Source organism: Nematostella vectensis, chromosome 12 (assembly GCF_932526225.1).
Source record: "Nematostella vectensis chromosome 12, jaNemVect1.1, whole genome shotgun sequence".
Lineage (NCBI taxonomy): Eukaryota > Metazoa > Cnidaria > Anthozoa > Actiniaria > Edwardsiidae > Nematostella > Nematostella vectensis.
In genome coordinates, this window is record NC_064045.1 from 11095397 (window position 1) to 11112341 (window position 16945).

General features: G+C 38.3%; 3 protein-coding genes across 3 annotated transcripts; 2 read left to right on the forward strand and 1 right to left on the reverse strand.

Annotated features, from left to right (window-relative positions):
• The first annotated feature begins 174 nt into the window (after positions 1-174).
• LOC5520590 (DEAD-box ATP-dependent RNA helicase 42) lies at positions 175-3029 on the forward strand. The gene is made up of 3 exons (XM_001640453.3): positions 175-1758; positions 1969-2077; positions 2581-3029. The coding sequence occupies exons 1-3, from the start codon at positions 352-354 to the stop codon at positions 2637-2639; spliced, it is 1575 nt and encodes a 524-aa protein (XP_001640503.2). The 5' UTR covers positions 175-351; the 3' UTR covers positions 2640-3029.
• Positions 3030-4581: 1552 nt separating this feature from the next.
• Positions 4582-10202, forward strand: LOC5520589 (cAMP-dependent protein kinase type I-alpha regulatory subunit). Its single transcript, XM_032365706.2, has 8 exons — positions 4582-4788; positions 4972-5139; positions 5219-5310; positions 5426-5487; positions 5730-5776; positions 7242-7586; positions 7841-7922; positions 8432-10202. The coding sequence occupies exons 1-8, from the start codon at positions 4615-4617 to the stop codon at positions 8602-8604; spliced, it is 1143 nt and encodes a 380-aa protein (XP_032221597.1). The 5' UTR covers positions 4582-4614; the 3' UTR covers positions 8605-10202.
• On the reverse strand, positions 9511-16911 carry LOC5520676 (short-chain dehydrogenase/reductase family 42E member 1). The gene is made up of 11 exons (XM_032365705.2): positions 16649-16911; positions 16482-16577; positions 16057-16114; positions 15340-15455; positions 14980-15055; positions 14390-14472; positions 13904-14038; positions 12927-12992; positions 12166-12229; positions 12005-12081; positions 9511-11675 (listed from the first exon to the last, which is right to left on the reverse strand). The coding sequence occupies exons 1-11, from the start codon at positions 16895-16897 to the stop codon at positions 11409-11411; spliced, it is 1287 nt and encodes a 428-aa protein (XP_032221596.2). The 5' UTR covers positions 16898-16911; the 3' UTR covers positions 9511-11408.
• Positions 16912-16945: the final 34 nt, after the last annotated feature.

The following is a 16945-nucleotide window of genomic DNA, read 5'->3' on the forward strand; positions in this document are numbered from 1 at the left end:
CGCAGAAACTGAGCCCTGAATCTTGATTTTTTATTATTTTTTTTCTGAGAAATGTGTAAATCTTTTTTCAAACATTTTCGATAGAAAGAATCCAATATTTTGTGGAATTATTTAAAACAAACAGAATAAAAAGGGAAGTGTTTTCTTTCTTTTCTAATATCGAAATCGTCGAAACGGGGTACCTGTGTGTTTCTTTAGAGTAAGACTCGGGAACAAGGTTCTCAGGAAAATCTAAATAAAATTTTTGATTCTTTTGAAGCGAATTTTGCCTTCATCTTCTGAAATTTTTGAAGCAGTTTCGTCTGTTCCCACGAGTCTTGTAGGTGTTTTTGTTATTATTTAGTGTAACAAATGGGTAAAGGGAAAGATCCTGGGAAAACGAAACGTTATAAGGAAGAAGATGTTGAGTCGACGGGCAAATCAAATACCACGTGTAGCATGCTTGACGGGAAGGAACGAGTAATGAAGGAAAAAAAGAAAGAGAAACGAAAACATAAGAAGGGTCAACGAGATTCCAGTGGTGAACAAGAACTTACCCACAATGTTAACCAAGGAGAGGAAATGAAGGAGAACAAGAGAGAGAGAATTGAAGAAACTAATAGAGATGATGGTTTGTGTGATGAAGATGTCGATAGAGGGAAACAGAAAAAGAAATCAAAGAAGACTGAGAAAAGAGTTTGTCAAGGTAATGAAAATGGTAGCATAGAAGATGTAGATAGAAAACAACTAAAAAAATCAAAGAAGGGTGAAAACAAAAGATGTGGAAATGAGGTATCTAATGATGATGATTTAGAAAGTAAAAAGAAAGAAAATAACTTAAAGAAGAGTAGGAAAAGGAGATGTGAGGATCAGGATAGTGAAAGTGATGATAAAGATAAAGATATTAGAAAACAAGAAAAGAAATTAAAAAAGAAGGGGGGAAAACGAGAGGATAAAGATTGCGGCAGAGATGACGATGAGATTCACGGACAAGTTAAAAATAAGTCAAAGAAAAAAAGGGGACATGATGATGATGGTGATAAAGAAGCTGTAGTCAGTGAGGAACCAAAGAGGAGTAGTAGTGAACAAGAAGTGGACATAAAACAAAATTTTGATGAGAATACCACAAAACAGGAGAGTGGATGTAAACCCAAAAATAAAAAGAGAAAGAAGAAAAAAGAAAAGAAAACCAATGAGACTGACAATGAGAGTTCTATTAAGAAAAAAAGCTGCAAAGATAGTGAGGATGAGGAACATCTTCCATCTAAAGAAAAAAAGAAGAAAAGGAAAAAGAGTAAAGATAGCAGTGAAGGATATATTGAACAGAGTAAAGATATTATAGCAGAAACTGGAACAAGTTTATTGAAATGCTCAGAGAAAAAGATTCTTAAAGAAGCTAAAAGGCAGAAGAGGAAATTAAAGGATATCAATGAGGCCCAAGATGAGCTAGGTGCAGAAATCAATGCTCTTCAGAATGACATGGAAGAAAAGAGACTTCAATTTGAACAAGATGAAAATTCAGATTGTGCTTCTGATGAAACAGGCAATGAGAATGCTACAACTGAGCTGAAAAATGATGAACTAAAGAAAGGAAAGAATGAAAAAAAGAGACTGGTCAAAGTAAAAGAGGAGACAAGTGTTGAGAATAAAGGAGAAGAGCCTAATGCAGGGATGGCTGCTCTATCTTATTTGAAAATGTGGAATTCTAACCGCAAACAGTGGTCTTTTAAGAAAGTCAGACAAGTCTGGTTGTTAAAACACATGTATGATCCATCAAAGGTAAGTTGTCACCGTCCTTAAGTTAGGTGTTGATCCAATAAATATTGTCTGATTATTACCCAAACTGCATTTAAGGTTACCTGAGGTAAGCAGGTGATGGCCAAAACCCGATGCCACAATGTAAACAGCTTTTTGAAGATTAGTATTCTCTTTTAAATTTGTTTTGGAAGCCCTTTCACTATTATATTTCACTGTTGTCCAATTTAACAGGTCCCAGAAGATGATTTTGATGTTTTGCTGGAATACCTTGGTGGTTTGCAAGGATTTTCTAGACAGACTACTATAGAGAGAGCAGAGAAGCTTGTGGATCTAGAAACAGGTTGGTGATACTTCAAAATGTTTTCTTGATGATGATAACATAACTCTTTCATGCACGTACTCATGATTAGCTGCGGGGGGTGCGCGGCCATAGGTATCAAATGGAAAAAGCATAGTATTTAAAGATTCCTCAATAAAAAATGACCCACTTTTTGGCCGTCAAGGGGGGGTGCATGTGCCTGACCTTATCAACTAAGAGATTTTATTTCCAAAGGTGTTATAAGGGTCTTTTATTCTAGCTATATTTTCCAAAGTTTTTCCTTCTCCAGGTTTCACACTTCCTCGGGACCCAGGGCAACGTGGAGACCAGAAGCATGCACTCCTGCTTTCGTCTTCGCATCACCCTGGGTCCCTGAGGATGGGTTTCACACTTCTGTTCCTCTACAAACACATATTAAAATAAAATGGCCTTTTATTTGACTTGATTTGATTCTTTAATCAGTGTCACAGCTGCAAACAGAGCCATTCAAAGTTTCTTTTTTCTTTCATGTTTTTTTTTTACAGGTGGTGATGATGCTGCAGATAGGACACGGATCAAGAGAGTCATTCAGATCCTGACATAATGTGTTGTTATCAGATCCTTCAAAGGATAGCCCTTAAATATTGTGGTGGGCCACTGGTGAATAAGGTTCTATAGTTATCTGATTAAAAGCATTTTAGAAATCACGTCACAGGTTTATTGTTTACCTCTTTGTCACATATTTGGAGCCTGCCCCTTGTGGGCATTGTGGTAACTTACATAGAGGACTAAATACAATAACAGTTAAGAATGTTTTAAATCTGAATTACAGAACTTTTCGAAGCATTTTTCTCTTCCTATAGCATATAATTTGTTTTGTATTGTATTTCAAAATCGCTCGTGAATCATAATCAATTGCCTGAAGTCTCATACACATTTCTTGTATTTCTCATGTGTTATAAATAATATTAATACATCCATGCGTGATTTTAAATTTTTCTGTGTTATGCTAGATTTCTACATACAGAAAGGGTGGACTAATATTTGAGACCCTCGAATAAAGACTAGTCGACCCTCGTTCAATTTTAATTGAATGTCACCCCGATTTTCATCACCTAGCCTGAGTATCAGGGGATTTTTTTTTCAAAAAGTGGAGAAAAATAAAAGTACGTTGTTTTGTTTCTCGCCGGCGCCGGTGTTTTCACCTTCTGGAAAATAGGACCCAGACCCCTACCACTAAACTCCGGAATTTCCAATAACCCCCGTGGCCCGTGGGAGGGATTTATCAATAATTATCTGGCATTACAAAATGTGCTTCGTGATATATGGTGGGCTGGAAGAAAATTAAAAATACGCAGCACATACAAGTATAGAAACGTACAGTATGAACAGGCTTGCAGGTGCTCTATAACGTCACTTCCAGTAAAATATGCGGAGTCACGTTCTCCTTTTTAGACGACACGAATAAACGAAAGGAAGCAGTGATAAAATAGAAAAAAAATAGAATAAGACCTATTTTCATATTGTGATTTAAATCTTAAGAGATATTTTTTTTATTGTTTCTTAAACAAGGAAAACGGTGCTGAATTTTTTTTTAATGTTTTGAGGTATATACGACCTTGTTCTTGTATTATGCTTCCGCCACAAACAGACAAAATCTTCAACAATGAACTTGTCTGTGATTAAGAATGATAAAAGGTCGGTTTAAAAATATTCAATGCCGTTTTTATAGTAAAAAAGAAAAACGTGTAGACATTATTTTACCAGAGTACTTTTGAAAATGGTGTCGTCAAATTTACCAAAGTATATTCAAATATACTTCCTCGAAGGCCTTTGCTAGCTTTTTTATGGTTCTATATTTTGCCGAAGATGTAAACAACTTGTCTTCCGCTTTAGAAGCGTTATCGTTCAAATCATTGTATCCGATAGAAGAAGACATAAAGACAGGAAAACATTATACATGAGAATATGAGCGTCATAAAAAATGTATTCTTAAGTCGTTCGTGCATTTCAGGAAGCTTAACTTGGATATAGAAGTACCACTTCTTTTATTGTATTTTTGTATTTTGTTCAAGCTTAAAAGGCAGGTGATTGAAAACAGTGTATTGTCTTTTGAGCATTTCATTCTCTATACGTGCTATAAATACACGCCATTGACGTCATGCCTGACAAATATCTTTCATTTCTATTCAACAAATTGCGATTCTTGTGAGATGCGTGGGTAGATGGTGAATATTCTTAGCTTTTTAAACCTTCATGAATAAACAGAGATTCGAAAAAAGGCAAATAAATTACGGAGTGTCGGATAAAAATCGAGTAAAACATAGCGAAGAAAGAAAAAAGAATATTATATATATTTTAATTGTAATGTTCCTTTTTTAAGGGATAGCTTGGGAACGCTAAGTACGTAAATGGAAAGATTAAGGCAGATATATGTATAAAACCAAGATTTGCTCGCTTCTGGCCTTATATTTGGACTATAAGTTGTCGTTTGACGTCATTGTGATGTCACGAGGGTTGATATTGGTCTGGCGTGCCGTGACGTCACTGACTGTCTTCGCTTCTTCCTTCACATCAAAATGGCGTCCACGAAGCGACAAGATGGAGATGCAGAGGCCCTCCGACAATGCGAGATTTATGTCGAAAAACACAACATTCAGGGAGTTTTGAAGGATTGTATCGTTCAACTATGTATCTCAAAACCCGAAAATCCATACAAATTCTTCCGGGAGTATTTCGAAAAGTTAGAAAAGGTGAGTTTTTAGCGGCTGTTATTTGCTCCAGGGATAGAATGGCTCTGGTTGAGTTTGAAGAGATTTGATTGCATTTTTGCATGAATTTCACGCCCCGTGACCGCTGTTCTCCTTTTTATCGTATCCTGTAGCCGCCTTAGTCTGTATTCTATTGATTTGTACCGGCGATTTTTCGTATTTTAGGGCCATGAAGAAAAGAAAGAGGAGACTGCTCGCTTGGAGGCTGAACCAGAACAACGAGCCGAGGTTGAGGAACATCCACCTCCTTCCAAACCTTTCCAGCGACAAAGACGAGGAGCTGTTAGCGCAGCACCGATCACAGAAGATGAAGCAACATCATACGTGAAAAAGGTACAAATTTCCTTCGTTCCTGTTGCTTCAAAACAACGAATTATAACTCGGTTATTATTTTTCTCTCGCTTTTATCAAGGTCGTGCCGAAGGACTACAAAACAATGGCTGCTCTCTCAAAAGCAATCACCAAAAATATATTGTTCTCGCATCTGGACGAGAACGAACGAAGGTAAAATTACATTATTACAAAGCTGAAATTACTTTGATTTCGTTTCCTATGATTTTCTTTGGTCTTACCCTCTTCGGTTTCGTAAACACATTTTTTACTGTTTTGTTTTCGGCAGCGATATTTTCGATGCTATGTCCCTTGTGAAACACGGAGCGGGTGAAATTATTATAAAACAAGGTCAGTACAGAAATATACATCCCAACCTCACACTAATCAACTTGATAACACATGCTCTTATTGAGAACACAACTAGTTTTTTTGTGATTACAGTAAATGAGATATGAAATTCCCCAAACATCTTTTGTACACAACAGCACATTGAACACAAAACACATGTGACACTCCGTGTACCGTCAGGCAATTCTGATGCACCCGGTTGCTACTTTTAAATAAACTATCAAGTTTTCTCTCTTCTTTAGGCGACGAGGGAGACAATTTTTACATTGTCGACAGTGGCGAAGTCGATGTAAGTAAAAGCCATATGATAAAAAAAATGTCATGGGGAATTCGAAATGGCTTCAAGTCTAATGTGTACGGAAATTTATAGCTTTGCTCTGAGGCGAGCTTGGTTAATTTGAGAGCCAAAATCTGTTACTTTTCCAATTTTCTAGATCACATTTTATTTAAGCATGTTTTGTTTATTAGTATCGATATAAATGTGAAGGTTTCCGCTATCAGTAAGCAAATTTGATGTCTCACATTTTAACTTTTGATTCATATACTATTATTTCAAGGGTTATATTAGAATATGGAAAACAGTATGTTGTTTTCTTTTAAAATCCTTTCCTTCTTTTTGGTCCATAACTGTAACTGAAATCTAAAGTACATTGTAACACATCTGTCAGCCTACCTTGATGTGAGATCATGTGGAATACATGCAGTAACATGAGAAGAAGCCTATATAGCCTACCTTGATGTGAGATCATGTGGAATACATGCAGTAATATGAGAAGAAGCCTATATAGCCTACCTTCATGTGAGATCATGTGGAATACATGCAGTAATATAAGAAGAAGCCTATGTAGCCACTGGGGAGGTCTGGGGATTCAGATGAACACACCCACTTAACTAAGTAAGGGGTCCCTGCTCAAATGAGAGAAAATGTTCAAAATGTAAACAGCCCCACCCCCCTTAAAATCTGTGTTGATTTTGCCATGGCCGGCCATCTTTGGCCTTTGCAATCTGTAACAGGCTGAGCCAGTGTGTTTATCAGGGGGCTATTGCCAGTTAAAAAATGCCTGGTAAAAAAGATGTTCTCTATATAGATAAGTGAGAGTCAATTTTCTTTGCAACCACCTCGCATTGAAAATTCTGGCTACTGGCCTGGTAACAAATTAATGGAATGTGAAATTCCACACTCTACGAAATCAAGTCGTGACTGATGACTTGTGTGGGAGAGGCGTAAAAGGGGAAAGTATTGCAGAGCTATAGTGTGCATTCATGTATGCCCTTTGCAAACAGCACTGCAATCTGCTAGAATTGCAGGCACCACCCAGCTCAGCTAACCACAAGACAAAAGACATCTCCTTACATGGAGTACCAACAGGGCAATTGCTGGGCCAGCAATGTTGGCCCTGATTGCATTGGGCACTAGACTAAAACTGGTGTTTACTGTCAAATCCGTTGTATTGCGACCCGCATTTTCAAAACATGATTTGTTTTGGTTTTCTGTTCCGTCAGTAAAACCATTCTGAGCCAATCAGAGTCTTGCTTTGTGCACTTCCCTGGCTATCCTCTGGACGAAAACCAGACAGTGTCGCGACAGAAAGCCAGGCAACTGCACTAGGCGAGAGATGGCAAGAATCTGATTGGCTTAGAATAATTTGACTGGCAGAACCGAAAATCCCAAAAGCAAAAACAAATCGATGTTTTGAATATGCGGTGTCGCGATACAACGGATTCAACAGTAAAACTTTGTTTCTATCCTTAAGGTTTTTGTCAACAATGTGGGTTTGGTCTCTACCATTGGGGAGGGAGGGAGCTTTGGAGAACTTGCCCTGATCTATGGCACCCCAAGAGCTGCGACTATCAAGGCAAAGACTGATGTGAAGCTGTGGGCTATCGACCGAGTAACCTACAGACGGATCTTGATGGGTAGCCAGATCAGAAAGAGGCGCATGTACGAACAGTTCCTGGAAAAGGTCAGCATCCTGGAGTCCCTGGACAAGTGGGAGAGACTGACAGTGGCTGATGCTCTGGAGCCAACACAGTTCCAGGACGGTGACGATGTGGTGGTACAAGGAGAGCATGGCGATGAATTCTTTATTATTGTGGAGGTAAATTCTCACCTGAATCAGAATGATGATTTGGGGAGAAATAATTACTTCCCAGTGTTCATTTTTAAGGCCTTGTATTGTGGTGAGGGCCACATGTTTATTAGCTTTTATACCTATTATGTGCTGCACTCATTTAAATAAAATCTTTGCTCTTGTTAATATTATTTTATATAAAATATAAAGTGACTTTTTCTAAGTAGAATACCTAAGATGCCTATAATAGATAAATCTCAACACTACTTCTTATACCCAAGGGTACAGCTGTGGTTCTCCAGAGACGCTCAGCCAACGAGGACTTTATAGAAGTCAGCAGACTGGGCCCTTCAGACTACTTTGGTAAATAATACCATTACTATTTATGACATGTTCATAATTTTCAGGTAGCGAGTAGAGCTGGGTCCATGATAGTACTGCTGCAATGTTTAGCTCATAGGTTGTCTTTTTCTTCTTGGTCACAAAAAGCTTCTACAAGTTGTTTTTGCAAAACCACTTAATTGATTAATTCATTCATCTAGGTACCAGTTACTCACTCTTTGGTAAATTACATTGAAGGGCAGTTTAAAACATTTTATTAGCTGCTCACATGTAATCTTGGCTCTAAGGGAAGGTACTTGTACCTCTACCCCTTCAGCAAATAAGGTTGAAGTTAATAGACAGAATAGATAAACTTCTATGCTCTCTTGTTTAAAAAGTTTAGACAAACAAAGGGATAAAACAGATTACAGGAACTTACAGTACAGCATTTTCATAAGAAGGGTTTATAACATAACCTTTGTTTTCCCAACCTTTCAAGTGAAATTGCCTTATTCTTTGCATATTTATACCCATTGTTTTCTTATCTCCAGGTGAAATTGCACTGGTACTTAACCGACCTCGAGCTGCCACAGTACAGGCCCGCGGCACCCTCAAGTGCGTCAAACTAGACCGGCAGCGCTTTGAACGTGTACTTGGGCCGTGTATTGACATCCTCAAGAGGAATATCCAACAGTACAACAGCTTTGTGTCGCTGGTTGTGTAGGGTGGTAACAAGAGGCTGTTGTGAAAACATGGGTTGAGTGAATGTCCCTGCAGAATCTTAGCAGCCAGGTGTATATTGTATTTAATTACCATCCTGTATCAGTATCAAGGGTTTCGAATCTATGGACAAGACAGTCAGCTTAGATTTAGGATACATATCATTTTAATATAAAAGTGTGCTGGGTGGTTTATTGGGTCATAATCCCTTCTCTCATTAGACATGTATATTTGTTTCCAGTTGTTGTAGTGTGTAGAGTTTAATACCTTTGCTTAAGTGATCAAAGAGAGCCTTAACCTTTCATTTTCTTGCTGGTCATAACACCTTTTGAGAAAATAGTCAGGGGCGGTTACAGGGGAGGTGGGTTGGGTGGATATCCACCCCCTTTTTGAGCAAAAAAAATTGAAAATTCACTTTGAAGAAACTGCGAAGAAGGTACTGTCCATGTGCCATCGCCTGCTTGAGCTTATGCGACAAATTCAATTCAGCTTGAAGTACTGTTAGATCTATGTGACCTACCAAGAACTACTGGATCCGTTACAGGCTGCCGATACGGCCATTATCCACCCCCTATTTTAAAATCCTGGATCCGCCCCTGATAGTGAAATGCATTCGACTTTGCTTCAGTGCTGCATACAGTACCCTGTGCCAGGGGATTGTCATCACTTCTTTGCATCTAATAATAGGCTGAAAAGCCCGTGCCAGCCCTCTCATTTGCATACTTTTTTTTTTCTGGAATGCTGTGACATGGCCCTGTTATAAGATATTTCAGCCCTATCCCTCCTCTCGCTTGCACAATTAAGTGGCAACTACGACATGATACATCCCTTTTTCTGTAAAACAGCAATGCCTGAAGGCAAGTTACTGCTAAAGAAGAGCTTTGACTGTAAATACAAAAACGTTCCGTTGTTTGTTTTAACTTATTCCATTTTATCTTAGTTTATTTAATGGCTACATAGTTGTCCCTGTGAAGCAGATAGGTTCAATAAAAATTAGTGAAAAGTGATAATACCCCTTTAAGTAAAAAAAAAAGTATACATAATCAGCTGTTCAATAACCATCAATTTTACCAAATGTATGTGAACTCGACTGAACTTGTAGCAAATTAAGTGCATAGGGGAATCGAATCATCTAGTGTCAGTAAAATACATATTTTACCTATTGAGTAAGAACACTGTAGGTGTTGAGTTAAATCTTTCAATAGCCATGATAATGAGAATTATTTCCAAACCTTTAGCCTTGTTATAGCTAGTGTTTAGGCAAGGTAAAAAAAAGACAATTTATTTGCTGCAAATAAATATGTTCTACCAGGGAAAACAGGTATGGTGTTATTTTAGATTCACTCTGAGCAAGAATGGTTTATAGAGGAAAAAAATTCAAATGTTAAATGATAGGCAAATGTAGGATTATGTTAAGAAGATAAAAATATTACTGGGTACTCGCTCCTATTGTCTGAAATGTGAACGGCATTTTAGCTGCAAAACAATTGTGTAAGTTGTATGGGTTATTTGAAAGAAACTTGCACACTTGTGATATAGTTGTCAGTCAGTTGAAGTTATGTATCAAGTACAGAAAAATAAACAATTGGATCATAACCGAAATGCACTTACCGAGTTTTAGGACTTTTAGATATTTTTTCCTTGATCATCCTTGCGCTATGTATGGGCTCAGGGACGAAAAGCTCAAATTTCAATGACACTTTACAAAAAGTCACATAAATTAAAAAAAAGCCGCATTTGATTTTTTGTAGCTATCACTCCCTTAGCTCTCAAAGAAATTTTCCTCCTTATTAGATGTGATATAGGCTTATTTGAAGGGTCATGTTATGTTTTTTCGTCATGTCATTTGGTAAATGCATGACCCAACTCAGCACACAATCTGACTTTTGGTGACAAAATAACAATAAGTAGCAACTCATCCAGAAAGTTTGTCAAAAAGGGCTTGTTTTCAATGGAAGATGTTATACACCTATCAATGTTAAGCTTGTGGGGGGGGGGGGGGGGGGGAGGTGTAGCAAGGGGTTGGGGTTTGAACAGTTAAAAATGGCCCCTAGGCAGGGATTTAAATGTCCATATTTATCCCGTGGGAAAGGTTTATTGAACTAATCATTTCCCGGGGTAGGGATCTTTTGATCTAGTGCCCTTTCATGTGACCCACAGACTGGCATGTTTTCGTTGGTGCACGCTGCAGATGCTCCATTGCTTCTTTATTTGTTATTCTTGGATGTGAGAATGTTTAAAGACTTGATGTTTCAGTGTTTTACACTTTTCTGCGCATCCATAAAAAGAAATTGCTTGTTGTATAGTTCATGTTATCTCTATTTCTTCTGCCATACTCCCTTGACAAGGGATATTTGGTCCAAATAATATAGCCTGGGGCAAGGATATTTCTCAAGATTTGCCCCCATATTTGTCCCAAGGGTAGGGAATTTAACTGACAAACTCACGAAAATGTCTAATCCGCACACCCCCCTACCAGCTTAACATTGATAGGTGCATTATTTTTTTTTATTGCTTCCGCGTGTGACTATAACCGTTTCTGTGCTTATTTTGACAGGTTTGCTGCTCAAAAACTGGGTTCTTAGTGCCCAGTAAAATAAAATGTTATTCAATTCCATGTAACTAACAACATTGTAATCATATAGATTCAGGATTAATTCATGGATCATGTAACCAGTGTCATTTCCTTCCTGTCATGACAAGAATCAAACCCAGCCCCCCCCCCCCTCCCCCTTCCCTGGAATCATAACCTGGGACAACGTTAAAAAAATATTATCATATTTTAGATAATGAGCCAACTGTTATTCCTCATATTACCGTACTTGGGAATCCAAATACTGGTATAGTTTCTATTGTCGGCAAGAATGAAAACAATAAACTTGCAAAAAACAGTCCAATAATAACATTGACCACATGGTACCACAGCCCGGAGCCAGCCTTTCGTAGTCTCCTGCCCCGCCCTTGTTCACGGAAGTGCTTAACAACTCCTGATAGATCATGGACCTTTGGGGTGTACTGGAAATGTGATCTTGCCTTAGCTATTGAGAAGTAATGGGTTACGCCGGTTTTGTGTACCTGGAATAAAGATCACAAATACAGAAGATATAACTCAAGAGGGGTCGGAGGTATTTTTTTCAAGAAGTAAGTTGCTAAGTAAAAAAGTTTTTAGACTTTGGCATGCTTGATGCCTTTTTAATATAGTACTGAGTATTAAATTTTGGGCTCTATCCTTTCTATGTCATCTATACCCCCCAAACCATCATCCTGTCTATGTCATCCTTATACCTACCATACAATCATGTCTATGTCATCTTTATACCCCCACCCCATCATCATGTCGATATCTTTATGCCTAAGTGTGAAACCTACTCCTCCTCAGTCAAGCAGTGCATATTGTGTATTACCTCAGTTCTTGTTAGGAGGGGCTGGAAGTTGTAAATGTATCTGCCAACTACAGAGTGAATTATCTCTGTGAGATATGCTATTGAGACAAAACAACAGATAAGACATCTCAGATTAATTCTGAATAACTCCATACAATAAAAAGCAAAAAAGAAATACTAACCTAAGACATATACAAGTACAAATGGTAGCCTCAGGGTGGGGTACTTATAGCCAAGTCCTTCAACCTATCACAATATTAAGGTCATTATTGATAATTAACCATCATACCACACCCTTCTCTGGAGCTACAGTACCCTCAGGAATGGTCAAAATCCAGATGCTAAAAAATATTTCATTCATTCCTGAACAGTTTTTATTCCTGCCAAGGCTAAGGGTATGTAAGTAAAAAGTGTCTTAAAAATTGAATAAGCACAGGTAGCCCAGGCAATGGTTGCTTGTCGTAGCTCGGAATTCGGCTGTTCTGAGATCGGTCGAGTAAAGCGTTTTTTTTTTGTGTGAAATGTTGTCAATAAAATTGCCTTAGAACTTAGAACATGCCTTGTTGTTGTCAAATTCGCATGTAATAAAACAAGGCATGTTCTAAGTTCTAAGGCAATTTTATTGACAACATTTCACACACACAAAAAAAGGCTTTACTCGACCGATTTCAGAACAGCCGAATTCCGAGCTACGACAAGCAACCATTGCCTGGGCTACCTGTGGAATAAGCAGAGCCAGAATCGTTTGTGAACTCAAAGCAATAACAACAATCTGGCCGCTATTGTCCTTCACTGGGGTGGGTGGGGGACCATTTTAAACTATAGCTAGGCAGTTTACAATGTTCTCAGTATTTCTATTTTCATATGATGCAAATTTAATACAATAAAAATTTGTACAAAAATAAATACGCTAGGGATACTATTTCTTACATACTGTACATACCAAAGGCTTGAAGAACTCAAAGTTGTTTATGGGACGCCCATCTGAAATAAAGTATGCTTCCCCAGCCTAACAAAGAACATACTTGTTTAGCTGGTGCTGGTTCTGAGTGCCAGTCTTTTGTTGGGAGCTTTGAAAAATATCATAATTGAACATGAGATTGGCCAGATATATCATGAATTTTGAAGGACTGTTGGACTAGGCAAACCAAAATTTAGATATTTTTGAGGCAGTTGTCTCACCACACCCAAGCTGGCTCTCATTTGGAATTATAGAAAAGAAATTATTAGGATATGTTTTGTTTTCAAAAACACATGAAGCCAAGACACACTGGGGATGTATAAGCAAACACATTTGTACTTAAAAAAGAGTATTGGCTAGCAGACTAATATTTACCTTCCCTACATCTTCACATAATTCTTTGCAATGTGCATGTGAAACCGAGGTCAGGCGTCAAAATTGTAAAGAAGATGGCAAAGTTTGTTTATCTCGGTTTCACATGCATGTCGCATAGAGTTGTGGTTAATATGTGGCGCATGAAATCAAGGTCAGGCCTTAAAATTGTAAACAAGATGGCAAAGTTTGTAGCCAGCTGACTGAAGAACGAGAAGGAGAAAAAATATCCAAATGTGTGCTGAAAAAATCTCTGAAAAAAGGTTTCTTTTAAAATACCTCATTTAGCGGGAGGGACAAAAATTAATTACCCACCCCTCCCCCAAAAGTAAACAAACAAACAAAATGCTGTAAACTGAGTCTCAAACTGCTTTTTTTTTATTTGACCAGAAATGTTAATGGGCATGTTAAACGGCATTTTGATACCATGGACCATGGAAAATCTTGCTTCATTCTCTGGGGATTCATACTTATCAAGTATGACTACCACAAACCCTTTATTTTATAAATCTGATACTTTTGGTATTTGCTGAAACATTGTTTTCTTAAATATGATCAAATGCATCATCCATAGCGTTGTCACTCACAGCAAGAGGTGCCTTTCCAGTAAGGGCACTTCCTGCTCCCACATGGGCCAGAACAAGGTTATCCACATGTACAAAGTCCACTTTGCTTTCTCCTCTGCCATACGTGAAGGAGAACAGGCCTTTCTCAATGTAATTCTAGATAAAAAAAACAAGTACACTTTCTCTAGGTGCCATAGCCAGAGTTTCCATTTACCCATTTAGGCAACATTTTCTCTTAAGGTATCTCATTCTTGTTCCAAGTGATCCTTTGGACATTTTCTTTTATTTTCTAGCAAACCTTCCAGTAAGTGAAGTAGTTTGCCCAAACTCTCTCCTGGCTATTGGCCTGGAAACCATAAATTACTTTTAAACATCTTTATGGAGAGGTCTTTGGGTCTTTTCTATTGGAATTCCTGAGACCATGAATTCAGAGCCAAGTTTTAAACCTTGGCTACAATAGCAAGAAACAAATGACATTGTGTACATATATAAAAAGAAATTTCTTACTACAATCCTGGGTAAATGCCTTTCTTCTCCTTCTCCATAAATCCCAGCTGGCCTCAATGCGCAAGTTCTTAGATAATCACCACCTTCAATAATTAAGTTACATAATATCATAGAAATTCTAAGTAGCCAACAAACTAAATTTATTCTAAAAATGCTGATATTATGACACTTTCAAACACTTTTAATAAGTCCATAATTATAATACAAATATCAACCCCTGATAATACTGATAACATCAAGTAATACATCCAGGCCCGTACCCAGAATTTTTCTTGGCGGGGGGGGGGGGGGGGGGGGGGGGGGGGGGGGGGTTCGAAATCTGAAAAGAATGGACCTCATTTTTCTGGGGTGTGTGTGTGTGTGGTGGGGGGGGGGAGGGCGGGTGAAGGGAGTTCTCTGATAAAAATCTGACCACCCACAAAAAAACAAATGATTTTTTTATGCCTTTGCAGTATCTCCACGGGACGTTTATTGTCAGATTTGACTACATACTAGATTGATCTATGTCTACAAATAGCATGTCTATTGAGAACCGAAGTGGACCTTCGACCCCACCCCCTGGGTACAGGCCTGACATCTCCCTGACTTACTTGGCAAATTAGTCTTGTTAGCCTTCAAGACATTCTGTTCTGATATTGACTTTGTTTTTGAATAATGATCTGTGTGCTGACAGAGAAAAATATAGGAGGATACTGGAAGTTTCTTCAATTGATATTGACCAAGAGCTTAGTTAGAGCAATTCAAAGACGTTGAGAATTTAGCACATTGGTGATAGTTGTAGCCTCCAGCTGTTCTTTGTGTCTGCCACGCAATGCTCTGATTGGGAACGTTGCATGAACGACACAAAGAACAGCTATGCACAGGAGACTAAAAAGGTAACAAAAAAGGAAAAAAAACAATCACTTCAAATGTTTTACCACTGAGGTGGGATATGTTTTCTGATAAGTTACCTCATCTAAAGGCAGGTAAGGTAAGGCCTCATCCCCTTCATGAATCTCATTGCTGCCAAATATCACATTGTATGTGCTGGTATAAACTAGATGTGCCACACTAAGTTGTATACAAGCTGCAAAAAAGTTTCAAGAGAGCAATGAAGACCATTATGTATTCCTATCTACTGCCTGGAGACAAAATCTGTCAAGGGCCTTAGGGGTGAAAATGAAAGATAAATAAATATGTTAAAAAATGAATGAATATGAGTGAATGATTCAAATCCTTTTTTAAACAAAAACAAATGTTTTGTATGATCCAGAATATTTCTCATCTTTACTTTTTATGTGGGTTATGCAAAAAGCCTGTTTTCCTCAGTCCCAAAAGGTGGCTTATTCATTAAGGATTTTAATTAAAGATGAGTTTGTTGTTGTGTGACCGCCAAGAATTGAAATTCATTTTTCGTCTGGAAATAGTGCATAGTCAATCATTCCACCATGACCAATCAATTCCCTTGCTGTGTGAAGTCAAATGGTTTATAATGCAACAATTAAATCATGACTTTGTAATATGTTTGATGCATTTTTTAAGAGATGACGCACTTTGTGCTTGTTTAGGCAGAGGATTGACTATGTGTTCCCAAAGGAGACATGGGATTTTGAATTCCCTAATATGGCACATTAACGGGCCCACTACAACCTTTTGCCTGACAACCACCTGAACACACTACTGTTTACCTTCTATTATGTTCTGTGTTCCCTGTATATTGACCTTTTCTATGAGTTCCTTGTTGAGCTGCGAAAAATATCCATGTATGACATTGTAGTATTTCCACGTTTTACGTTTGGTGTTTCACTTTGGAATTTTCAACAAACTAGAGTGATCGAGAATGCTTTTTTATATATTTTGCTTATGCTTTATAGTTTTGTCTACAAAGCATGTATATTGCTTAATGGAAGTGGACTTTCCTCCATTGTGGGGAGGGGGGTTAAAAGCACCCCTTGCAGCCCCCCCCCCCCCCCGGTTACATGTCCCCCTCCCCCTTTTTTGTCCTCACCACATTCTTTAGTGGACAAAAACTTTCTCTTCCCTCAAAACACACGGCAACGCTTGCTTCTAGTAATTTTGGCAATGCAACGGCTTCCTGTGCGAGAATATTTACCTGCTCTCGGCCCGACATTCCATATGATGCTGAATGAAACACATAATCCGCTCCTTTAACAACAGCCCTGACGTGTTCCTTATTGCTTACATCTCCCTGTAGAGGCACTTGATACATTAGCGTTACATAATCAACCGCGCGAAACAAACGGGCAAAAAAACACTGACCTTTACAAATGTCAATCCTTTTGAGTGTCTTGGCTCTCTGATGTCGAAAAGGGTGACTTCAGCTCCCTTTTCTGACAATGCGTATCCTAAGCGAGATCCAAAGTAGCCAGCACCGCCTGTTACTACAACCTTCTTGCCCTCATAGCATTTTCTCTCCTTTTCCGACATTTTCGCCAAGATAATGAGAAATCGACCAGGCGTTCCTTGCAAACGTACAGCGATAAACGGGCTGCTTGCGTTATGACACATAAAATAAATACTCGCACGGAATATAGGTCTCAGTTATAGAATAAGAAA